The sequence below is a fragment of the Fusarium verticillioides genome, chromosome 11 (genome assembly GCF_000149555.1).
Source record: "Fusarium verticillioides 7600 chromosome 11, whole genome shotgun sequence".
NCBI lineage: Eukaryota > Fungi > Ascomycota > Sordariomycetes > Hypocreales > Nectriaceae > Fusarium > Fusarium verticillioides.
The window spans coordinates 1,910,813-1,936,161 of NC_031685.1; the positions used below are offsets into that span (position 1 = coordinate 1,910,813).

The 25,349-nt window shown below is 48.1% G+C and overlaps 6 protein-coding genes across 7 annotated transcripts; 3 read left to right on the forward strand and 3 right to left on the reverse strand.

Annotated features, from left to right (window-relative positions):
* Positions 1-394: 394 nt before the first annotated feature.
* FVEG_10521 (hypothetical protein) lies at positions 395-8,251 on the forward strand (the record flags this gene model as incomplete). The annotated part of the gene is made up of 4 exons (XM_018899681.1): positions 395-1,622; positions 1,656-2,309; positions 2,365-8,172; positions 8,217-8,251. 4 exons carry the CDS (start codon positions 395-397, stop codon positions 8,249-8,251), a joined length of 7,725 nt encoding a protein of 2,574 aa, XP_018757787.1.
* A 731-nt stretch (positions 8,252-8,982) lies between these two features.
* On the reverse strand, positions 8,983-9,832 carry FVEG_10520 (hypothetical protein; the record flags this gene model as incomplete). The annotated part of the gene is made up of 2 exons (XM_018899680.1): positions 8,983-9,705; positions 9,764-9,832. 2 exons carry the CDS (start codon positions 9,830-9,832, stop codon positions 8,983-8,985), a joined length of 792 nt encoding a protein of 263 aa, XP_018757786.1.
* Positions 9,833-11,834: 2,002 nt separating this feature from the next.
* On the reverse strand, positions 11,835-13,196 carry FVEG_10519 (hypothetical protein; the record flags this gene model as incomplete). Its single annotated transcript, XM_018899679.1, has 6 exons — positions 11,835-11,904; positions 12,021-12,099; positions 12,353-12,495; positions 12,709-12,724; positions 12,835-13,129; positions 13,185-13,196. 6 exons carry the CDS (start codon positions 13,194-13,196, stop codon positions 11,835-11,837), a joined length of 615 nt encoding a protein of 204 aa, XP_018757785.1.
* Positions 13,197-18,265: 5,069 nt separating this feature from the next.
* FVEG_10518 (hypothetical protein) lies at positions 18,266-18,666 on the forward strand (the record flags this gene model as incomplete). Its single annotated transcript, XM_018899678.1, has 3 exons — positions 18,266-18,373; positions 18,415-18,594; positions 18,643-18,666. The coding sequence occupies 3 exons, from the start codon at positions 18,266-18,268 to the stop codon at positions 18,664-18,666; spliced, it is 312 nt and encodes a 103-aa protein (XP_018757784.1).
* A 2,153-nt stretch (positions 18,667-20,819) lies between these two features.
* On the forward strand, positions 20,820-22,934 carry FVEG_10517 (hypothetical protein; the record flags this gene model as incomplete). Its single annotated transcript, XM_018899677.1, has 3 exons — positions 20,820-21,315; positions 21,429-21,688; positions 21,830-22,934. The coding sequence occupies exons 1-3, from the start codon at positions 20,866-20,868 to the stop codon at positions 22,932-22,934; spliced, it is 1,815 nt and encodes a 604-aa protein (XP_018757783.1). The 5' UTR covers positions 20,820-20,865.
* A 66-nt stretch (positions 22,935-23,000) lies between these two features.
* On the reverse strand, positions 23,001-25,337 carry FVEG_10516 (hypothetical protein). Of its 2 annotated transcripts, XM_018899675.1 has the most exons (4): positions 25,184-25,337; positions 24,422-25,096; positions 23,552-24,325; positions 23,032-23,451 (listed from the first exon to the last, which is right to left on the reverse strand). In XM_018899675.1, the coding sequence occupies exons 1-4, from the start codon at positions 25,318-25,320 to the stop codon at positions 23,169-23,171; spliced, it is 1,869 nt and encodes a 622-aa protein (XP_018757781.1). In that variant the 5' UTR covers positions 25,321-25,337; the 3' UTR covers positions 23,032-23,168. The 2 variants fall into 2 exon arrangements, with proteins under 2 accessions (XP_018757782.1, XP_018757781.1); XM_018899676.1 differs by lacking the exon at positions 25,184-25,337 and having other exon boundaries at positions 23,001-23,451; positions 24,422-25,132.
* Between the last annotated feature and the right edge of the window lie 12 nt (positions 25,338-25,349).

Here is a 25,349-nt window from a genome sequence, read left to right on the forward strand (position 1 = left end):
AACGGGCTCTGTGCTCTGAGAGAACACCGACATGCATTCCATTCTTTCGACTTTGGAGGATGTGGATTATGGTTGAAGAGAAAATTGCGGGTAAGCTTTGAGCCGTTGTCAGTATTAAATTTATCAGGAAATGGGTGTTAACACTTTACATATGAGATGGGGCACGGTATAAAGTGCCTGAGGCAAGCATGTCTTCTAGAATGCGTGTGACCTTTCCGGCGAGAGTAACCAGGTTGCTATGATCGGCGCGGTCAGCAAGGACTCGATAAAACACGACTTGGTATTCCCTAAGTTGTTTCAGTCAAAGATGATAACAGTTCTGTTGAAGAGGACAGTACAGATGATACAGCTGCAATACCGAGGGCCAGAAGCCTCGGTCCAACGTCACCGTCTCATGGCTCTTAGCTCAGCCCCCACAAGACAGGTCGCGAGCTATACGGAGATCATTGGCGATATTGTGATCGGATCTTGTGATGACTGTAACTCGGTCACCAGTCCAGCGGCATACTTTGTCGACCTCCTTCGACTGTTGAAGAACACTCCTAGTGATGCTAAGGCAGGCTCGCCCAGCCTTCTCGACAGGATTCTCGTCAGGCGCCCAGATCTGTTGACCTTACAGCTCTCATATGTTAACACAAACGTACTGATCCCGTATATTGACCTTGCCAACGAAGCCATGGAGTCATTCATCAAGAATGTTGGGACTCTCGTTCCACCGGCTGCCGTACCAATTCAAGGGTTCAACATGACGGATCAAGATACCAGCGATATCAGTCTGGCTGAGCCCAAGAACACGGACTACAGTGTCTATCGTGATCAAATTTCCGCCCAGTATTTCCCACTTACCGTATTTCCTTACAATCAGGCACTTGATTTCCAACGCCTTTTCTTTTCCAGTCTGAACACGTCTTTTTCAGCGGTCATTGACTTATTTGGCTCGGAGTCACGTCTTCTTCCTCAAGTTGGTAGCAACATCGCTCCTGATCTGGTCAAACTAGCCAAGGATGTAGTAGATGCCGCCAGTGCAGCAGAGTTTCTTGGTCTCTGGCCTGCAGACTATGTAGCCATCACTGGATCTTCTGTCTTTTCATTCGACTTCTTCAAGGCGGTTTACGATCAGAATATACAGCAGGACGCCTACAATCAAAAGATTGGACGTCTAGGCACTGGGCAGTACTGGGGCTACCAGGCTGCTGATGGCAAGACAGCCGAGCAGGTCATGTTATCTGAAGACAACGACCAGGGACTGCCCCTTGTAAAGGCACAATTGCTTCGTCGTACAGAGCTCACCTTTGAGCAGTTGATAGACCTCCTCAAGGCCAGACTGCTCCAGGGCCAACTTGTCCTTGAGAACCCGGACAACACGGCAATCTTTTCTGGAAAGCTGGAAGAGCTCAGGCTACGCCATCCCACCAAAGAGGTTTCTAACGCGCCACTGACGGAGCGAGACTGTTGGTTATTGCAGTCTTACATCCGTCTCTGGCGTAAGACGGGATGGACTTTGCAAGACCTCGACTGCGCGGTTGTCTCGTTTGGTACTGGCGACGCAGCCAGCGGCCTGAACATCACTGCCCAGACCATCACTTCAATGGCAGCTATACAGCGCATCTCAACCCTGACGGGTCTTGAGATCTATCAACTAATGCCTTTCTGAGGCATTATTGATACTAACGGAGACAAGTCACTTTATGCGAGGCTGTTCTTGAGAGGCAAGGCTGGCCGGAAGGACCCTGTTTTCGGACCAGACGATCAAGGGCGATACCTTCAGGCTGATGCAAGTCTCCAAGATAACAGAGCGCCATTACTCTCAAGACTCGGACTCACGGAAGAAAGCTTTACGGCCATCTTAGCAGCTGCCAAGATCACCAATGACAAACTTGATTTGGCTAATGTCACCACTATTTATCGGATAACTATTTTCTGTCAGATACTTGGGGTAAGCCCAATCTACTTTCAGTCGTTCCAAGCACTGCTGGACTCCGATGAAGCTGCTTTTGTTGCCCCGCAGGCTACACTGAACATTATTAAGCAGTTTCAAGAGTGCGCAGATGCCGGTCTCAGCTCGGAGCAGATGATTTTCTTCACAAACCACGACAAAGTCTTACTCTCGAAGAACGTCAACTCGAGGCTCTCGATTCAGCAAATCGCAATAGCTGTATCAGATATCATCAATAGCCTCCAGAGCAGCTACGCGGGGCCCCCGACTATTAACAGCGACACAACTACAGCTTCTGCAGCCGATGTCTCCGCCGTTTCAACTAAGATGTTTGCTCCGGCTACTGCGCAGCAAGTGACGGCGTTTCTTCAAAGTGAGCTCCCTACGCAAGCAACGAGTTGCTATCGGTAACTAACAATAGTATTTAGTGCTCCCCGGAACAGACCTGACAGATCAGTCAAAGGTGTACAATAATATTCTCCGTCCATTCTTCAGTGACACACAAGCAGCCCACAAAGTCTTTTTTGAGCAGCCAGAACCAAGCGGAACGGAGGAGGAGAAAGCCATTGCCAAAGAAAATAACCTTGATTCTCGACGCCTGTTTTTCTTAAAAGCTGTTATTAAACCACTTCAAGCCCGGATTGCCAGTGATACTGTCCTGCAGGTGCTCACTCCTCTCTACGTGGAATCAGACCCCACTGTTCTTGGCCACCTACTCGGGACGGTTGTTGGACAATCTGAGGGTGAGCGACCAGTTGCGAAGATACTAGGTGATCTCGGGGCCTCTAATGAGGCGGCATTAAAGAAAGGCTCGTCAGATGTCTTCTTCATACCATTGAATGTAGACCTATACCGCTTCTTCTTTCCGGACACAAGCTTGGAAAAGGCCCCCACCGTTACTCTGGATACGACAGCCCTTGTGTTCAACAAAGACGTAGGCGGGTGGATTTCGAACGAGATACGTCTATCCAACGGACAAGCGTATAATTTACGCCGCTCTAATGGTGGATTGACAGAGTGTTTCTATTCTACTCCGCGAAATCCTAGACAATCTTTTCCTTCCAACACTCTACTTGCACACGATACTATCAAGTACGCCCAAAGCTCCCTGAAACTGTTGTCGCGAGCCGCCGGTCTGTGTACCAGCTTCAAGTTGAATATTGATGAGCTGCAGTTCTTCCAGAGTCAGGAGCTAAACACTGATCTTGCAATCGACTTGGGGAACATTGACTGGAAGACTTTGCAGCTTGTGCAACGGTACAGAACTCTTTCAAGAAGGACAACAGGGACTACGAGCCTTCTATCCTTCCTCAAATGGGCCTGTGTGTCTCCTCGGGATGGTACTCTGATAGCACAGCTCGTCAGGCTCACGAATGTATCCCAAACGCAGATCAAAGATTACACAACTCAAAGGTTCTCAAGTCTAACTGAGGATCAGTTGGTTCAGCGCTTCCAAGAAACTGCGGAGCTCAAACACTTACTTGATAGTGTTGCCTTCGTGGATCGCACAGGTGTCCCTGGTTTGACATTCCAGCTCTTGTGCACCTTGGCGACGCCGGTCCTTCCACCAACCTCTGCCACTGATTTTGATAATGCGGCCAAGTTGAGGCCGTTGCTCCAATCAACACCGGCCTCACCAAACGGGTCAGACCTGGAGACGAAAGTGAATAGTGGACTGCGAGTGAACCAGAGGACTGCGCTGGTCAATTACCTGCTACAACATCCATACATCTCAGCGAAAGGTATTACGGATGCAGATGGCTTGTTTGAGTTCCTCTTGATCGATGTGCAAATGGGTGCCTGTTTGAAGACCTCCCGCATTAAACAGGCCATCTCTACCGTGCAACTCTATGTTCGAAGATGTGTCCTGGGCTTGGAAAAGTCTGACCAGGTAGCAAGCAATACCGTCAACATGGATCGCTGGAAGTGGATGCAGGGATATAGGTTATGGGAAGCGAATCGCAAGGTCTTTCTCTATCCGGAGAACTGGCTTGACGCTAGTCTACGAGATGACAAGACAGAGGTCTTTAAGGCCCTTGAATCCAGCATCCTGCAGAACGATCTCGACAATGACAAGGTCGTTGATTTGATCAAATCCTACGTGTATGGTGTGGATAGGATTGCCGATCTTGATGTTCAGGCTTATCTATGGAAGAAGGTTGAGGATTGGACTGGCACATTCCATTTCTTTGCCCGCACAAGAACCGCGCCTTACATATACTACTATCGACCCCTTGAGATCATACCAACACCTTCCGGTAGAAGTATCAAGATCTATTGGCAGCCATGGACCAAGATTGATGTCGAAGTCCCTGTTCATGAGGTAGATGCCGACGGCAAACCTTTGAAGGAGTCAGGCTCATATCTCATCCCTGCCTTGTACGGAGACCGCATTTTCGTTTTCTTCCCACAGATCGCCCTCAAGACAGAGCCCAACGCAGCTGCTACAGACAAACCAATCAAGGATGTCGGTAACGAGAAAACCCGCTCGATGAAGGCAGGGAAGTACTGGCAGGTCCAGATTGGCTGGACAGAGTACCGTAATGGAAGATGGACACCAAAGCAGGTCTCACAAGCTACTCTAGACATTAGAGGGGCCCAGAGTACGGATTTCCCCATGCAGCATGCAAGTTCTACTGCGCCTGGTAATGCATGGAATGAGGCGGTAAAATTACCTGACGTCTCATCGTTCAAGTTCTGGATTCGGTCTAGGAAAAGCGACTCAATGCCCCCTGCTTCTTTGGTCGCTCCGGCTCCTCCCGCACCTAGCAAGGCTCCAGTTCCTAGTACAAGTATTCTAGTCATCGATGTGGAGCGTTGGGTTGATGCAGGCAAAGGCCAGAACCCTCGATATGTCAACTATCCTCTAGGACGTTTCGAGATGCGTGGCTCGCAGGTTATCCTGGTCAACCTCGGAACAGCTGATGTTTCACCTGACCCCTTCAAGAAGCCCTGGCGATCAACTATCCCTACCAAGTTCGCTAAAATGTGGTGGCACATGGAGAAGGACAAAGACCCGGCCGTTCCCGGTATAGCTATCGGCAGAGGCACGGGCGCCGACAAGGAGCCGCTGTTGGGTGTTGTTACGAAGCTCATGGATAATATTCCCAAGAAGGATGTTCACTGGACGCTATCATTCAACGATTCACAAGCCAAGAATGCCACTGGCTTTGTTCAGGACATTGTTACCACCGAAAGCACCATCTCCTACATCACCTATCCACCCATCGCGTCTTCATCAACCTTTGCGTCCGATGTCTTCCAGCACACTTTGGACAGAGACCTAGTTTCGATGTCAACTATGTACAATGGGCTCGATCAAGTCTACGCCTTTCTTGGAAGTGTACCACCGAATGACACATATCTTGCCTTTGGAAAACGCAATGGTCCTGTCCACGAACTCTCAACCCCATATGCCCTTTACAACTGGGAATTGGGCGCCCATTCCATCATGTTGCTCATGGAAAGGCTACAGGTGACACAGCAGTATGATCTCGCTCTCCAAGTAGCGCATTTCGTTTTTGATCCAACCATTGATGGCACCAGTCTCACCCGTTGTTGGGTCTTCCCACCGTTTAAAGAGCTGGCGGCTGGTAAGATTGACTCCGTGGAAGACATTTTGAAGCTTCTTGAGCCATCTAGTGGTTCAGAGGAGGACATGAAGACCAGTATTCTTGAGTGGCGTAAGAACCCATTCAATGCTCATGTCGTGGCGCGAGGGAGACCTTTAGCTTACATGAGGCGCATCATCATGAAGTATGTGGAGATTCTTATCGCTAGCGGCGATGTCTATTTTCGACAGAATACCCTTGAGACTTTACCATTGGCTATTCAGCGTTACGTTGAAGCATCTCATGTCTTCGGGTCAAAGCCTGTACGCGTGCCTAAGCTAGCTAAGCCTGTGTATAAATCTTATGCAGATCTCGACCGGGACTTTAACGACTTTTCCAACGCTGCCTTCGACATGGAATTGGACTTCCCTTTCTTCAGCGATCCTGCCTCACGTGGAGGAGTGCCTGGGGCCAGTGGCACTTTTGGCCTAACTGGTATTCTGAAGACCACGTACTTCTGTGTCCCTTCTAATCCGAAGCTTGTTGGACTTCGGGATCTTATAGACGACCGTCTTTTCAAGATTCGCAACTGCCAGGATATATATGGTGTCGTCCGAAGTTTAGCTCTCTTCGAGCCACCACTAGACCCTGGGATGCTCGTCCGAGCGACTGCCGGTGGCGTTGACATTTCCCAGCTGGTGAGCAGTATAGCAGGCCCCATGCCAAATTATCGCTTCCAGTACTTGCTCCAAAAAGCTCAGGAGATGTGTGCGGAGGTCAAGTCGATGGGTACCTTGATGCTGTCTATCAAGGAGAGGAAGGATGTGGAAGCACTCGCAAGTCTTCGAGCGCGGCAGGATAAGGTCATTCAGAATCTTATGATTGAGATGAAAGAAACTGCCAAGAAAGAAGCTGAATCGAGTATTGATGCCCTCTTGGAGACGCGCCAGGCTCAGGTTGCAAGACTGGAGTACTACCTTGCTCTGACAGGGAGTGATGACAAGTCTGCACCAGATGAGAAGGAGGATTGGGAAGACATCGCACAGTCAATTGAGAAGCCGACAACCGATGATCTACGTATGACGTCTCATGAAAAGCTTGAGATGCAAAAGGCTGACGCCGCCTCGGATCTAAATCAAAAGGCGACTATTCTCGACATTGCGGCTAGTATCATCAAGATCATACCAGACATCAACGAGGCAGCTGAGCCTCTTGGAGTTGGTGTATCTATTGACTCCATCACCAAAAACATCTGCGAGTCCATGATGATCAATTCGAATGTCATGCGTGCCCAGGCTCAACACTTTAGTGATGAAGGTGCTCGCGCGTCGCGGACTGGCGGGCTCATTAAACAGCTCCAAGAGCGGCGCTTGCAAGCCAACATGGCTGGTCGTGACATCAAGGAAACTGACAAGCAAATCTTGACTGCGCGCATCAGAGTCGAGATGTGCGAGCGCAATATTCAACTACAGAAGCAACAGGCTGAGTATGCACGCGACACAGAGGAATGGCTGAGGACGAAGTACAGCAGTGAACAGCTCTACGCCTGGATGGATGGTGTCGTTCGGAATCTGTACCACCAGACCTATATGATTGCCGATGATCTGGCGCAGAAAGCCCAGAAGGCGTTCCAGTTTGAAAAGGGTGATCAATTTGTCAACATTATCAGTCCATGTTACTGGGATGCTGGAAGAGATGGTTTGTTCTCCGGGGAAAACCTCTTTTTGTCTCTAAAGCGGCTTGAAGGGGCATACATCGAACAGCGCATGCACGACTTTGAAATAGTGAAAAACATTTCGCTACGTCAGGTTCGGCCTTGGGCTCTGATTAACTTACGTGAAACTGGCGCGGCAGAGTTTGACTTGCCAGAGGTTCTTTTCGACTTTGACTTCTCCGGTCACTATTGTCGCCGCATCAAGTCCGTCGGAATGACTATCCCATGTATTGTGGGACCCTACACCAGCGTCAATGCCACGCTGACACTCCTCGAATACCAATATCGCATCAAGTCAGACGCCAAGGGCGCCCAAGACTATCCCCAAAAAGCGACAGATGAACGGTTCCAAACTGACCAGGTGCCGATCCCATCCATTGCCGTTAGCCACGGGCAGCAGGACAGTGGTGTCTTGAATCTTGACTTCAAGGACGAGCGATACATGCCCTTTGAAGGCGCGGGAGCAGTTAGTAGATGGAGACTGGAACTTCCAACTACCATCAAGCAATTCGACTACAACCCTATTAGTGACATTGTCTTGCACATGAAATACACAGCTATTCAAGGCTGTGCTGCCTTTCGCAAAGCTGCGGCAGAATCTGCGGCTGCTGGCCTATCGCTGAATGAAGGCATGTTTGCAGTGTTGGATCTTCCCAACGAGTTTCCTTCTGAGTGGCACCGGCTAGTTATGGCTGACAAGACCCAACCTTCAACTATGCCGCTTCTATCTTTACAAGATCGTCTTCCATTCTTCACAAAAGGCAAGAGTATCAAGGCCGGAAGCGTGTCTGTGCATATCGAGTCGTCGGGTATCAATCTGGAAGAAGACATCACCTTGACTGCTGCGAATCGGCTGAACCTCAAGGCCGGAACTGGCATTGGGTCCTTCCAAGTTGCTACCACATCCACAAATATGAGACAACCTGTTAAAGATTGGCGTCTGACCTTGTCATCAAAAGCTATGAATGCAAGTATTTCTCGAGTTTTGATTTTATATAGGTATTTTTTAGTATAGGCCGTAATCCTTTTACCTTTACTACTGTGCAGTAAGGAGACAGGCTAGGGACCTCAGGATTATTAAATAAATATAATTAGTTAGTTTTATTCTAAAAGCTAAGTATTTAATAAATTAGTATAATACTTACTAAATTAATGCTTTTAATTTATATTATTAAATCTATAATACCTTTTTATAAGTTTATTTTTAATTAAGTAAAATCTTATTAGCTTTATTATAATTTTAAGGTATTTATATTATATACTTTTAACTTAGTTCCTTAAAGCTTTTATAATTTACCATTTAACTTTTATTATTATCTATCTATATACAGGTATCTAGAATAGGCATATAGTAATATTAGACTAAGTAGTTAAACTTATATAAAATGTTTCTTTTAGCGGCATAAGTCTTATTTTACGCTTCCTAATCTACTGACAAATATATTAGATTATTTTAGAAGCCTCTAATAGTGTATTACTCCTGGCTCCCTGCAGCAAACTAAAGAACTTTAATAACAGTGCCACTAACACGAAACTGGAGTTCAAGCGCATGATAGAAGAGGACAAGGACGCTATCACGAGTGTCCACGCGAGGAGGAAGCGGCCTAGGGAAAGCATGTCTGACGCCACTACACAGCACGATGGTAAAGGCAAGCTCCTCGATTATACGAAGCTTAAAAGACACTTAATCGGCAAATAGATCCTGCATCGAAGTCGCACCTGAATTATATATTCAAACCTAAATTTGCAAGGCTGGCTTGCCTCCACCCCGCCACCTGGGGCTATTTGCGCAGCGACTTATCCAAGCCGTACTGAACGGTCATTCTGTCGAATCGTCGACGTACAAAGGGGAAAGCGCAAAAGCCCACAAATGACATAAAAACATCGTACAAAGCGCTATCGCGAGGGCTTGGGCCCCGCATGTTGTTCAGCGTCAGGTCAGTCGTCAGGTCCGTTGTGATGATGTACCGTCCCTTCATGATACCTTTGAAGATCTTTGAGGCTATTTCCTCGGCACTCTGTACATTTTTCAGCAATTCCTCTTTGCCCTGGTAGTTTGAGCCTTCCATGTTCTTAAGAAGCTGTGGTTTCGTCGCCTGCTCCTGCATGAATGATTCGGTGATGAAAGCCCCTGGAAAGGCAATATGCACACGGTACATACTCTCGTCACCGTATAGGAGTAGTTCTTGGCGGAGCGTGTCTGCTAATGCTCGGACAGCGGTCTTCGGCGGTGTGTAAGCGGCGTAGCCTGGGAGGGCAACGAAAGCAGCACCAGAAGCGATGTATACCAAGCGTCTGGTGCGACGTGGATCCGGATGCTGAATCCAACGCTGCACACACCACTGTGTGATGAAGAGGGAAGCATGGTAATTAGATGAAAAGCAGGCTGCCAGTGCTTCGGGTGCCAGGTCTACAAGAAAACCTATCTGTTCCGGAGTAGTGCCACCAACGCTGCAAATCAGCATATCTGGCGTGGCATTGTGTTCTGACATGGCACTTCTCAGCTATTTGATTGATTAGCCTCAGCTGACAGCTATTTATAGATATTCTTGTCTTCCTTACAGCAGCGTGATCGCCAAGGTCCACAGCAATGGTGTGAACAGTCTGCTCCTCTGATCGACGGGTGGCCATGATTTCTCTCTTGGCCTCCTCAAGAGTCTTCGGGTTCCGAGCAAGAACAACAACGCTAGCTCCTGATAGTCATAATGTCAGACAAAACCGATCGCTGGGCTTGCGGTACTTAGAAACTTTTACCTTGCTTCGCAACCTCTATCGCCATGATCCTTCCTAGGCCTCTAGATCCGCCTGCGATACATACTGTCTATTGAGATTTAGCGGGCGATTTCACTAGATAGTTTATAGCGAGTGAATACCTGGCCAGCAAATGTAGCTTGGTTTGTCATTGTGTAAATGCCTCTTAGTTGATCCAAACTGGGCATTTCCATGCATGGAACCCAGATTGCAGACTGGTGAAAAGGACTGATAAATAGCAAAATAGCCGATATTATTTGCTCAGATCGGCCCTCCGCGGACTGAACCAAGGGAGGTATCATTGGCTTGTCCCATACACGGCTGGGCGACTCGGCTCCCTCGGGCGCCGACCCTGTCCGCGCTTAAACTACCACGCCTTACCTACCAGTAATAACGGTAAGATTACATTAGTCCTCAATATAAACAAGGGCCGCATTGTAATTATCCATTTGTCATTGTAGGCCTCTCTACTAACTTAACCGCTTAGCTCTGGAAACATTCTTCCACAATTTCTCTCGAGACTATACTGAGACTCTATTCTGGTTCGCGCCGCTGTTCTTGCTCAATATAATCAGTCAGAACCTCTTCTTAAACATTGGTCTTTATAGTCCTTATACTGATACAACCCTATATTCTAGGTATATACTGTCGCCTCATTGCTCTGACCAGACACTCAGTTCCTAGCCAGCGTAAGTCATGAGTTTCTCTCGTTCATGGCCTGTTGATTGGATATGCGGTAGCAACCTTACAACTCTGATCAACTATATATAGACGTGCTTTCGAGGGATAATGATTTATCTATTAGAAGTCTTAAATGATATGTAATGTACTCCACCCGCTCCCTTAAGGACCATCCGTAAGGGGGGATTATCTTGGTTCTCCGGTCGCGTGACACTGAAAAGCGGATTAGGAGAGCGTCTAGCCTAGCAGTAAGGCAATAAATCGAACTCAGATACTATCGCGGGACAGAGAAGTTTGTACTAACAAGAGATGCGGAAGAGGGTCTTCTGGGTTGCTAGGTAATCGACTGCACTGTTACTATTAGGCTGTGATGCCTTTAGTTATTCCACCGCGAGAAATGGACGTTCAGATAATAAATGTCTAATCCGCATTACGTTACCATTTCGTGCTCATGAATTACTGATAGTTCCTGTCAGATGTAGATGTGTCTGCTATCACTGGAGCTGGTATTAAGGGCTTTTTAAAGAACTATTCCCGCCAGCCACCGACTGTGATGTCTAGAGTCATTCATGCCCTCAAGCTAAGTTATGTCTTAGCTCGCATACCATACGTCGCTGTTCTAAGCGTGGATTTACCACCTCGTGCTTAGCAGCGTCCTATGATGCTACTAGCTATTTATAGACTGATAAATGTTCTACCAGTGCACTGTATCCTTCTCCAGATTGGCAATAGAATCTTGGAGCATGGTTATGGTAAAATTATGCTTCGTACAAGTAACTGGGACTTCAGGTTGTGTCTGTTGGCTATTGAAAAGAGGGTCCTAAAAGAAACTAAGTACAGATTTCCCCTAACCTTAGGCTCTAATTCGCTAAACTTAGGCTCTAGTCCCCTAAGCTGAGGCTAAGTTACCTAAATATTTACGTCATTTAGGGTCAAGGTCCTGAATACTGGACAATATCAGTGCAGCTCCTGACAGCACGCGTGGGCAGTTCCTTATGCGAATTTACACTTGACTTCCAACAATGCAATTGAACAGTAACGAAATCACTGGTGCCTGGAGGCCGTGTTTATCCTTGAGCTCGACGAATCGAACGTAGTTTGTATGGTAGCAACCCTGCTTCACCAGAAAATGTTCTGTGGTTGTCGAGAACACGGATATGTATGCGTACAGCCTAAATGTCCCGTCGGTAGACCCGCAACATTATATCCTGACGATGATCTCGTCGTTGACAACTCGACCGATCAGAAAAGAGGCGCCAGCTACTTCGCGTCTAGATTTTCAAGAGAATTAACTACGTACCTCCTCTCTCTGTCTCCAAGAGAGTCCATAAACTGCGAGTTGGGGTTTGCAGTGCCGCGGTCTTTAACGTGAACAAAGTGGGAGAACCTGATTTTGGGGCCGGTGATGTCCGCATTGGCTGTGTCAGGTTCCCCAACAAGAGTCTTGAGCTGATATCGCTGTTGAACTAGCCAAGACAGTGAATCAAGTGGTTGTCTACGCCGTTCGGAGTCAGAATTTCCGATAATTCATTGTAGTGGCTCTCCGGGAGGCAAAGTGAACTAACGTCCAGAGTTACACCAGTAAACAAGAATGTGGCTGTCGTGGCTCAACCCGTGTCTGGTTCTTGGGATCAATTTGCTGCTGTCAGAGACAGTAAAACAATAGTCAACTCCATCCCCGAGGCCTCATGTGCAACCAGGAGGCGGCGCCGACCATACCGTCGGAGAGGGTAGCCGATGGTATCAACGGGAGCGCGATGCCGATATACAAGGGGGTTACGAAGCAGCCAATTGTGGGCACGGGTAATCGACGCTTCAGGAAGGTGGCCAATATTGCAACAGGGCAGAAATGAGGCTGGAGTCTATAGGGACGCTACTCTTCTAGTCTACGGGGATGCCGATGCAGCTCAACGGCGGCTAGAGCCTTTAGTTTGCGCCACATCTCGTGTTGAATGCATGCTGCAGGTCTAGAAGGTGCCTTGGTAAAGCTGGAAATTTAAAACAAAGGAGTATAGAACACTATATGCAATTGAAACCACTTCTTGTGTTACGTCGTTTGTTAAAGAACTGCATACGCTGTGAAAGCGTTTTCTGGCAGTTATCAACAGAGTTACAGTTTCCAGTATTGACTTTGTGTAATCCGGCAGTTGCTGACGTTATCTTGTTTAGTACTAGTCTCCAATGTAGTGCAGTATCCATACCTTTGTAGTCATCGACCTTGGTCTGTAATTGAGCTGATTTCTGTTTCCAGTGTTGACACTCTGATAACAACTCTTTAACGTGAGCTTCCAAATCAGTGACTGCTTCCTCTAGTGCTAATATGAGCTGCCGTTCAGCTTTTAGCTGCTTTCGAAGCACCTGGGTCACTTGTGATTGCTCTTGTAGTTGATGCTTCTTGGTAGATTGCCGGGATAAACGCTTTTGCTCCGATTCGGACTCAGAACCCTGACTCCTTTCGGTTACTGAACGAATCGAGCTTGAGGAAGTGGGATTGGACTGTGTATCGCAATTAGTACGAGCCTGCCCCTTCAGGAAGACCACAGATACATACCTGATATGACATTCTGTCTGATGGCGATAGGGAATTTGTTGACGATGTATATTTTGAACTCGATTGATCCTGGCTAGGTGAGGACTTTTGTGAACTTGGGAAGGTGGTATAGCTTGGTCTTTTGCGGTCTGCCAGCCTAGTCCGGAGCCTTTCAATTTGGCGGCTCATACTAGTTTCCCTTTTCTTCATATCCTCTATGGTCTCCCTCAGGCTTAATACCAACGCCGAGTCATCAGGTGTTATGTGAACACTGTGCCGCTCGCGTAGTAGGCCTGAGACATGACCCCTTGTGACCTGATCTCATCTTTTGCAGCGAGGAGTTGAGATTTTATGACTTGGTGTTTGTCTGACTCGTTTTTGATCTTCTCCATCGCATAGATTAGCCACTGGTCGAAGATTTCCTTCAACTCGGGTTTATCTGTCAAACTGCACCGAGTAAAGGTGCGCAGGCAAGCGAGAGCGCGCGTTGCGTCTGTCAGCTCAGAAGAGACCCTGCCCCCGGATCTTCGGTTATCTAAATGCAAATGATTCATTGTCAGAAGCTGATACGAGATGACATATAACGGCTGACTGACATCAATAACGTACCGGATTCTCTTGCCTGTCCTCTGACAGATGTATACAACGGCCTCATAGTAGTACTATTCTTACCTTTAGAATCGTTTCGGGCTCTCAAATCCTTTATTAATACTTCGCCTGGATTAACGATGGAAGCCTTCATTGCTGTTTTGTATGGCGGCGACCTGTTGCTTTCGGACCTAGTAACCTCCTCTTGCTGCGCTTCTAGGTTTTGCAATGCCTTTCGTCTTTTCGTGGGTACCAGCATAGATGTACTCGAACCCTCTTGGGGGCTAAAGATTCCCAAACCTTGTCCCCTGGCAAGCCGTAACAGAAGGGAAGTAGGATCAAATGCAATATTAAATGTAATTCGCGGAAGCTCACAACCGTTTTCGTATGATGTGTAGAGGACAAGCGGTTGATCATTGCCTGGTTGAGCATCGTCTTCTGGTACCAATCCATGTCAGTCCCCATATGGGATATTTAAATATCATTGGAAACACGCATTACGGTTATCAGGCTTACCAAGATGAGTATCTTTCCACTTTGACATATAGTAAGGGAAGAAAAAGAAACTCGTGGACTCGGAAATAAAAGGTTCGACATTCGAAGGGCTCTCATTGTTCCAGTTTCTGTTGCATTGTGGATATAAGGGATGCAATCTTCGGTCTTTTGTTGGGGAAATCCCAACATGACTTAATGACATACTGGTTGTAGAGACGCATTGGCGCCTTGACAAGATGAGTTCTGATTAGTGTATGAAACTGGGAGACCACATAGAGCAGGACTGGACGTCGCATCTTAATACCAGTTCTGAAGTCTGAATATGAAATCTCTCTACATACTTCAAGATCAACCGTCATTTGAATTCACGAACCTAGTCATTCCTATCCTATAGCCACAATACCTATGAGTACAATTACAGGAACAAAGTAAAGCACAGCAAGTTACGTTAGCTTTTGGCCAGAACCAACTGTAAGTTACACGAAGTTAAGACACAATCTAAGTCTCAACACCTTCTCTCACAGAGGTTTAGCTACTCCGTACAATTGGCGTAAAAGGTTTCACATCGCCCCATCGCAGGTTCACTGGCTGAAAGCTCAAAGTAGTAGAGACAACTTGGGTACACCTGACCTAGCTCGATTTAGAGCGTGTGTGTAATTGAATGGAGTTATTAGCTACTAGCGCGTAATCCAGGATCCCTGCACAGCTCACGTCACGCCACATCACCTGAACGAGGCCTCGAAGCGAGGAATTGTCACCATCCTTACCGTCTCGTGTCTGAGAATGACGACGCGCTGGCTCCAGCTGCAAGGATATCTCACACAGAACAGGCATGCCCATGGGGTATAGTTACTACATAATATGTCTTGGTCCTGGCTGTAGTGAAAGCTTGTAACAGTTCTGCATGAAAGAATCTTCCAAAGACCTGTCCGGCAATGCCGAACGGAGTATAGATAAGCGCTGCGACTGCAGCAGAAGGTCGGTGAACCTTTCTTGAAAGGGGCTGATGCTATAGCCTATTAGGGGCGCAGATCAATGTTCCCCGACTCCCCTTATCAATGCTCGATGCATCAACAACTTATCTCTAAAGATTTCCCAATTGAGAATAGTTACCAGAAAATACAGTATGCCACCTTTACGCATCTGCAGACGCGTTGATTGGTTTATACTTAAAACTTATGAAACCTCAGCGAGACATATCAAGCCACCACACTAAAAATCCCATTTAACTTTAATTTTGTCCGTAGACGCGTCAACCACTCTTTCGTAAAAGCAACGCCGAATCTGCCGAGAGCCTCTGCTAATGCTCAGGCCTGCACAAGTGTCGGCAATCGGCTCAGCAGGTAGATTGTTTTGATCTCGCTTCCGAGGATCAACAAGCAAGAGCTCTATAAAACAGGGAGCAGCAATTGGAATGGCATCAGATCCAGTTGTACTCCACTACACGAGAGCGGCCTCAAACTGCATGGGCTGAGCTTGACTACAAGGAAGTGGCCATCATAGACATGTGCTGATACCATTTGCCATGAAATATAGCGTCACCCAAAGTACGTTGTGCCTGGAAGGGGGAGAAGTCAATGTGTTCACCGAGTGGCTTAGATCTATCCCAAGGGATATTTAATATGCCGACCAAAATGAACTTAACGCATGTAGCGAACCTTATCTTCATAGACTAGATGCTGGAACTGTGACTCTGTGGAACCTATTCAAATTTGAGGATTCCTTACAGAGAAGCTGATATTTCAGGCCTTGAAGATGAAATGGTCTGATCCTATATTCAGTCGCTTTTCGCTTTTGGCTGCCTATGACATACAGAACATGTAAATCATTAACAGGCCGAACTTGTGGCGTCTTCTTATTATGCATGAAGTTAGAATCTTGGGTCAGTAGAAGCATCACTCAATAGGTGTCCCTTGGCACAGGAAGCTTTTGCGTTGCCAAGATAAAAGCGAGGAACTTGCCGATGTGGATGCGATTTGCCGCGTAAAACGCTAGTTTGCCCCTCCTGACAGCGAATGGAGTCTCCTTACTAGAACCAGTATAGCACTGTTTATTTTGCAATGACTTGCATACTCCAGGACTCAGGTGAATCTACCGAAGCCGACTGGATGAGAGATGATCCAAGACAAAGTGATCTAGAACTTGCGTACGGAGTAGCACAGTATTTCATTATGGTGACCAGGTTAGTGGCGGTGGGCAACAGATGGATTGACCTGAGCTAGCTACATTCTTACCAGGCAAACCACAGCTGAAGGGACAGGGGTCCGACGTTGAGCAGATCACAATCGTCCTGGTACCAGGGCCCCAGAAGGAAGCAGAAAGCTTGCCGTCTCAGACCCATACAGTGATGCAATGTGCTAACGCTCGTATATCAAGCCACCATTGTGGTAACCCAAACAAGCATCAGTTGAGACTTTCGAATTTCCATCTCAAGATGAAGTCGGAAGCCGATGGGCAGATGAGATTCATTCTGCATTCCGGCGCGACGTTATGCATGGTTTTGATAGCAATCATGGCTCGAATCGAGTACCCGGCCATGGGTATCAGCTATGACTCGACAGGAGGCAATCTGGGTTGTTCGAGGAAGTCTAGCTCCACCCACTAACGACTACCTCATGATTCCATTTGAACTGCCGACGATTTACTAACAGATGCCGCGGTAAATGACAGAAGCACGGCAATCTTGACATTCTCGGCCTAGATTCCACAAGAGTGAATACCGAGGCTGGAAATGAGAAGGTTAGTTAGCTAGGGAGCTTCATGCTAAGTTGGCGTGAGTGCTGTGATCTTCTGTACCTGTGGAGGAAGACAGCAGACCAAGTAATAAAGGGGCAATGCTCCGATGCACGACAGGGATAGCCGGTTGCCCAGGGTCCTCAATATGGCCACCTGCTGTTTTTCTTGGTCGGAGCTTGCTTTGCCAGTCAGACATGGGCCATGATCGGCAAGCCCGAGATAGCATGTTGTATGTTGATTTTTAACCGTTATCTTGCATAAAGTGGCATAATTCTGACCGTTTTACCTAATTAGGCTCCGTTTAGCTGAAAATTAAGATACTAACCTAACTAGGCTTAGAATTCTATTTTCTTTAATATATACTTTAGAAGGCCAATGTACCTAAAATCAACATATAACATACTATCCCGGGCTTGACGATCAGGGCCATGGTGTATGCTTGATGTGTGCTGTTCGGAGTCCTTTCGGCTCGGGTCTTGCGTCGTGCAAAGTACTGATGAGATGCTGTAGGCAAGTTGTCTCCAATCGCGAGGGATATGGTTAAAGACAAAGGGACTCTCGACACTATGCCATCGTGTTTAGCCCAGAATGCTCGTACTTGCCCTGTTGCCTCCACTGCACTACGTCATCTACTTCCCCCTGATTTACAAACAGCCAAGCCATTTGGCAACAGTAGTTGATGTCTATCTTAGCCGTTTCACCCTGTTGATTGTGGCTGGTCTGGCCTTGAACTAAACTAATTCCAACCAGCAAGCCAGAATGGAATTCAAGTCGCCGTCTAAAATTATGCTCTACCTAAGTCCATCCCACTATGGTCTTACCTTGTGTTAGTCGCTATGACCTGGACTTGGGGAGCAAAAAAGCATAAGACCTAGGTCTAGGGTGAAAAAATAAACTCCATACCAGATAGTATAAACTCATCCTAAACTTATACCAAGTTACCTAAATCTTTTTATCAGTTAGGCTGAAGGTCCCGAGTCTTATCTCCTCTCCTAGCCTGGCTAAGGGCACCATGATACCATCCCACCTCCGTGCTTCGCTTCTGGAACCACTGTGCTGGATCCTGACCAAGCCATAGCTACAGGTGACGCGCTGTTAGCCAGAGTGTCAAGCCACTCACACCCATTTTTGGCCGAGACATCATGGCTATGGGCAAGAACAACATGGAGGACGCCAAATAGTTACACAGTTCCAGTAATGAGGGAGAGATTGGGGTCGCCATTAGCATTACACGGCCCCTCGTAACTGACGCTGAGGCGTGGGACTACGCCCGAGGCTACACCATGACCAACGATATGACTTCACGTGAAGGTCAGCGCGGCCACAAGCAGTTCTTTATTGGAAACTTCCCCGATCCCTTCTGTCCCATTTTGAGTCAAGTCCAAACTAGGGTCAGCGCAAATGTGAGTTATAATCTGATTGTCTTGTACAGGGTCGTCTTGGTGTCTCCAAACACAGCCTACCATCTGATTTGAAGGTCGAGACCCACGTCAACGGTGGCCTCAGGCAAAGCTCTACTACTGGAGATCTCATCCTTTACATCCCCACACAAACAAAGATTACTTCTGAAGGCCAAACACTGCGGCCTGGTGATTTTATGGTCACTGGCACTGTAAGTTGGGCCCATCCACTGATCAACTCAACTGACCATTATGTAAAGCCAGCTGGTGTTAGCAGGCATTAGTACAATTCCATTGTCGTTTCTCTCGCCCGAAGACGCGGTTTTCGTCCCCCTTGTCCACCAACATCGGCACGGCAGAAACTGTCTTCACACAACCGTCCAGCGGGTTTCTTTCAACTCGCCATTCCGCATCAACATCCCGGCCAAGACCCTTGATGCTAGTTGGGCTGGCCAAACTCAATGGCAGGCAGCTTAACAACCAGAGGAAAAGATCTCAAACCAAGCCATGGTCTTTGTGCATGTTTGAGGCGGCATTCAGGATCACAGGGCTCCTTTGATCACCAAGGATTCTCTATTCGAGAACAACCCCCTTCACGTATTTGACTTGGAGGGCCATGGCCTCAGCCCGACTCATCCTCTCAACAAGCTGAGCATTAGGCACTTTGTGCAGAATGTTGGATCCGTCCTTGATGCAGCCAACATTAATTCATCTGCTACTGCTACCATATTCGCCCATTCGCTTGGATGTTTGGCAGTTTTCACTTGCCAATGTAAGAGAGATCGCCAAGCCTGGAGGCAAATCGGTCGCGGTTACTACACGATTGGCAGACGGTGCAGGCGGTAAGTCGGCAATAAATGAACATCCTCAATGAATCAAGCACCTGGGCTGAACTGATAAAGATGCGCGAGGTGATCAAACACAACGTCGAAAACATCGTCGTCGACAACATCAATCTCAGTATCTCGGGTGAAAAATTCGCGGAGATCTTTCTGACGCAAGGCCGCCTGTTCAATGAAGCATACACGCATGCAAAGCGATTACGCGAACAAGCTCGAGCGAGTGCGTGAAGGATGGCGTGGATGTTGTATACAACTACAGTTGCATTGATGGCCATGGTGTGTATGCTATCTATTAGACTTGATGTGACCCAGGGCTGACTTTATTGACATGGACAGGTTGAAACACGACTGAGAGAAATATATCTCTGTCCCAGCTATCGACTGGCTGGTTGCCACAACATTCTTGACCGAGGCCATTCGATACACACGCGAAACGACAGACAGAGCAAGATACAAGCGGCACCTCGACGTTGCGATTTCTTGACTACACGAGTTTCACAAACGAGGATTCGATGTTCTGCCAGGAAAATGCCACTACGCTGTTCTTCTTCAAGTTCATTATTGACTTGTACAATGATGACGGCTTTGCGTGGATGCCTCGCAGATTTGTGCGCTCGATCTTGAACATTTCGTCAAGCTGCCTAGTTTCGCCCTGCAAGAGAACATCATCGCTGCGACTGCTGGAGTTGCTGCGCGGTTGACGAGGGGCCATGAGCCTGGCAAGATTCAGTCTGGGTACCCTGCCGATTGCATGGATGCCGCGTCATTTAATGGAAGACTTCCCGGAGAAAAGGCTAGCTATGCAGAAGTCACTTTTAGAGTAGTAGATCTGTAGGTAGCTCCTTACGATAAGCCCTTTAGGCAAATTGATCAGCAGCTAAGAATACTGGGGCAGATTCTACTTTAATACGCTTCATCTGCCTAACGGCTTCTGAAGGCATCTCGAATCCCTTTCCGACATCCGTCAAAGGTATCTTGTCAATCAGTATGATGTCTCAGATGGCCATGGCTGGGTCCAGGAATTCGATTGCGCAATATTTCTGACTCATAAACTCAATATCGCCACCAGCTTCTGACTACGCCAGACCTTCCTTTTGCGGTATGCATTGAAGTCACCTTCTTAGATTAGCTCAGAGTACTTAGGATCAAGAAATCTTCCTCTGATCGTTTTATCTGGGAATTTTTAGCGCCGGCTTGGTCGGTAGGTGGACAAGATCAGCATCATCTGGCGCTAATGCAGTCGCCGAGGTGTTCCGAAGCTGAAGATCCGTCACCCCCAGAATCTGAGGTCATGGTAATAAACTTTCTGATCCACTTAATATGCAATCAGGATCTTCCAAATCGCTTTTCGTCACATAATACACTTTTCACCTGTTGAAGTCCTGCATTCCCTCGGCTGGGGTGAGCTTGACTCGTGGCTCTTGAGACCGCCTGACGGAGTACGACAGCCGATCTCTGTAGATGGATAGTATTCTTTCTACCTTGCTGCGTTAAAAAAAAAAAAGAAGAGGGTACTCATGAAAGGTATATATGAGTTGATACGAAACCCCCCGGCTACTGGTCTCGGCTATGCATATACACATCTCTTTCCTTCTAAGTTTCTACCAATCCTCATCTCGACAACACCACGTACCTACAGCAATGACTTGGTTACCCCCAAAAGATTACACGTCGCGGCCTATCGTCATCCTGGGCGGCGGTGTCTTGGGTCGTAGAATCGCAGCTTGTTTTGCAAGTGTCGGGTGGCACGTCATCATCCGAGATCCGTCTGAACGGTCGAGGGCAGATGCGGTTGCTTACATAGATGCAAGCATCACCGACTATCTCACCATATCCCATGGAGAAAAGGGGTCATGGGAGGCCACTGAGGACTTTGATGCAGCTGTCAGGGATGCTTGGCTTGTCTTTGAGGCTGTGCCAGAGATATTGAGCATTAAGGAAGATACCTTCCTAGCCCTTGAGAAGCAGGCCCCAGCAGATTGTATATTGGCCTCTAATAGCTCGTCTTTTATGTCAAGGGAGCTTTTGGGCAAGGTCAAGGAATCCACCAAGGCTCGGGTACTCAATACGCATTTCATGATGCCTCCTCAGGTACGTTCATAGTAGTTGAGTGGCTGGGAGAGCCATTCAACACAGTCCTACAAGGAGGCTAGACTTTGAGAAAAGCGTCGCTATGCTTAACCGAACGATTACTAATTGTACAGGCTCTTATCGTGGAACTCATGACATCTGGCAGCACCGCTAGTAACCTCTTCCCTTTCCTTTCGCAAGAGATGACGAAGTGCGGGCTCAAACCTGTCACTGCCAAGAAGGAGTCGCCGGGCTTTATTTTCAACCGTATTTGGGCATCTATCAAGCGCGAAGTGCTCATGGTCATCGCGGAAGGAGTTGCGGACCCTCAGACCATCGACCGAGTCTGGATGGATATGTACCAGTCACCAACTGGTCCCTGCACTATGATGGGGTATGTCTGATCCACTGTACCCCCAATCCTTGATATAGAAATTTCTCACTGACATCCCTCTCAGTAATTTACTTCCCCTCCTTATCTCTCTGATATCCACTTCTGTTCGCATACGAGTTCTGACATGGATTGTGTAGACAGCGTAGGCCTTGATACCGTTGAGCATATCGAGGAGAACTATGTTGAAAAGCGTGGTTTACCCAAGACCACCTTGAAATGGTTGCACGAGAACTACGTCGCCAAGGGAAAGCTGGGGAATAAGTCGGATCAAGGTGGACTGTATCCTGTGCCACCGTCAGGCGAAAAGACCAAGCTCCTCGTCCTCAACTTTTACCAAGGTGCTAGCCCTGGGGAGCTGACGCCCGAGACTTACCTCTCTAGTGGCCAGATCCTGGAGTTCTCGGTTGAGAATAAGAACGCCCGTCCAAACGCGCTGGTCTCCGGACAGGCTGTCCCAGATGGCATCGACGTGTGCGATGATAGGATGTATTGGACTTGCATGGGCTATCCTCCAACCAATGATGGGGCTGTCTACAGCGCCAAGCTAGACGGTAGCGATATACGTACAGTTATCCCCCGTGGTCATGTCCATACTCCCAAGCAACTGCACATCAGCCAGAAAAGCAAGAAGATCTACTTTTGTGACCGCGAAGGGCTCCGCATTCATCGATGCAACCTGGACGGTTCAAAGCATGAGATTCTCTTTCAGACGGGCAATTTCACTAAGGAGCCTGAAAAGGTCGCGGACCAGACCAACTGGCCTGTCGGTATCACCGTGTCTGATAAGCTCGGTAAGATATTCTGGACTCAGAAAGGTCCCTCCAAGAGCAACGGCGGTAGAATCTTCTCTGCTGGTATCGACATACCTGAAGGCAGTGACGCGTCATCGCGCAAGGACATTGACCTAATCGCCAAAGACCTACCGGAACCCATTGACCTTGAGTTCGACGAGGATAACGGCGTGCTCTACTGGACTGACAGAGGCGAGATGCCGCTGGGTAACACGCTCAACAAGAAGACCATAGTGGGACAGCCGCCAGCCACTGAAAATAAGCTCGGGAGACAGATCATTGCTCAAGGGTTCGCTGAGGCGATTGGCCTGCGACTGGACAAGAAACGCGATTGCATTTACGTTGCTGACTTAGCGGGAAGACTATGGCAGTGTGAGACTGTTCCAGGCCCTAAGAAAAAGATTTTCGAGTCGGCAGGACATGCGTATACTGGCCTTGCCATAGTTCGTGACTGAGTCGAGAACGGCGGATGGCAAGCAGCAGGATCTTCTATTTGTGGCGGAGATAGGGTGCTTACAGGGCAGTGTTTAACTAGGCAGAGTATGAGTTATTAAAGCAGCTTAAGTTAACTATGCATATGGCATATCTAGTATTCTTTACTAAGTTGTTTCATAATCATCGAGACAGCAACCGTGCGTCAAACGTGAGCAGGGATAAATTCTGATCACAAAGTAACGTCAAACATTTCACTAACTATCTGGCGCTTGGTTCTGTTGATTTACTTCCAGATTCGCCTGAGCCATTAAGAAGTCAATTGACTCAAAACAACGCTGTGCTGTCTCATTCTTCTGTCCCAGCTTTTCCAACAAGCCGTGCGCCATGAATGCTGCTTGTGTGGCATCCCGCACGGTGGTAGAATAAGGACTGCCTAACACGAAAAATATTAAACAGCAAGCTGAGAATGCGAGCGAGGAGATGTAAAACCAAAGGGACTCATGGAGAAGCCCTTGGTCATCCAGGCGTTGGAGTAGCCTATCATGTTACCAAAGTTAGCCAGAAGGTCTTAATTACGGACAAGGCAAAACGGCAAGGTTAGGCGCCGTTGTGTAAGAAAAAAAAAAGCAGTACTAACCAGATTGATTGCATGGCGGCAGTGATACATTGCGAAGCATATGCGTAACCCTCCATGCTGAAGCTATTGTCGTCTGCTTTGCGGGTTAGATGGTGCAAGAATGGCCGGTGAAGAGCCATCTGTGTTATCGCATATGTATGACGAATGGCCAACTGGGCATGCAAAGCCCGCTTCACGGAAGGAATCTCATCGACAGGCGGCAGGCTGTTATACCACTTGGTGAGCTGCGCGTCCAGTGAAGCAACGTCCTGACTGGTCAGCCTGTATGTCCGGCTGTTACTATTCAGCGTCATCGCTTTGCCGAACGGACATCGACGCGTGTGTATCTCTGCCAGGATTATCAATATTCGGCAATTGACGAGGGTTTCTGCCTCGGGCGTATGTGGATTTTGTCGTGCGAATGAGATACCATGGTCGTGGAGGTTCTCCTGACGCAGGGGGAAGATCTGGTCAGTGTCTACTTGGTGGAAGAGCTTTGGAACTCCCAACGTGCTGGCGAGATAGGTGTCGATGGCATAGAGCACCGCGAAGACCTGTCGCCGCCGAAACAGATGCTCGGCGGTTAATTGCATACCTGGGCCTAACGATGGGCCCGACACGTGCAAACCTATACGTAGTGCGGTGGCCACTCCGATCGACAGTCGTGTGTAGGCTTTAGATAGCATACAGCTTGATGCCAAGAACAGAACCTGGTATATGATGGCTCTTAAAATGTCCAGGCTGCATAGGTCATCCAGTTGAAGCATTTGCAGGCTTGATTCATAAAATCTCCACCTGTCTTCCATGTCAGCAACATTCCTGCATGAACCGACCAAGGCCATTGTCATAGTGACCCTTAATACTCTATATGGAGGAATAAGGCTCTCTCACCCCTGTAGTATAGTATCATGGTTCGAATGTCCCTCCGTTGGGCTATGATTGTCTGCACCATATCGCTTCGCGAATCCCAGCAATGCCAATACCAGCGCCAGAAAGGCACGATCACTAGGATCAAGCTCGCCTTGCGGTTTTACATGTACTCTGACGAGTTCAGCAAAGAATGCCTCGCGGTCAATGCATTCGTGACATGGCAGCGCTTCCTCGATGGCGAGGTAGCAAAGTCGTCGACACTCTGCCAAGTCCGGTAGTTCAACGGGCAGTGGCATCGCCTGTTCAGTAGAAAACGGAGCACTGTCTTTGGAGAAGGCCTCAGCCAGGATCTCTCCAGACGAAAGAGGAGCCATGATGTTAGCAAGGCTGTCGCATTTATCTCTCACAATCCGCAAGACATTTAGGCTCGCGAATGCCCCATGATAGGTCTCGGATCCGTCGAAGGAAGACAGCAGGTCATCCCCGGGTCCGACGAGGGTATCAATAGCGTTTGGGTGGGTTTGGCTCGAACCAGGTTGTGGGTTTGCATCTGAGAGACCGAGGGATACGGCCGTATGCTCATTAGTTTGTGGAGTCGACCCCGCCAATTGAGCCTCCAGGTCTGCCACCCTGGACTCAAGCTGGCGAATATAGTCGAGAGGCCTAAGCCGCGCAGTCGCGCTTCCATAGGTACAACTATTCGATGAAACAGGGATTAGCCATGACCATACAATGTACTAGGTTCGTTGGCGTCAGTGGGCACTCGGGGGGTCCCGATCTTACATGACGGTACCTGCATGGCAGCGCTGACAAGGTTGTTCCCCAGAGCACTTCAATTTGCGCCGTCGGCAGGTATCGCAGGCTGACACGATTGTCCGTGTGCGCGGCACTAAGCCGCTGGGTCTCGGTTCAGTAGCCATAATGCATCCAGGATTTCCTATGCGGGAAT

What these genes read in the sequence shown, in the direction of transcription:
- FVEG_10516 (XM_018899675.1), bottom strand. Translation starts at nt 25,320, where the DNA reads ATGGCTACTGAACCGAGACCCAGCGGCTTAGTGCCGCGCACACGGACA. An exon ending in TGCCATGCAGGTACCGTCAT is followed by an intron (nt 25,097 to 25,183) that starts GTAAGATCGGGA and finishes TTCATCGAATAG; the next exon opens with TTGTACCTATGGAAGCGCGA. An exon ending in GCCGCCATGCAATCAATCTG is followed by an intron (nt 23,452 to 23,551) that starts GTTAGTACTGCT and finishes GTAACATGATAG; the next exon opens with GCTACTCCAACGCCTGGATG.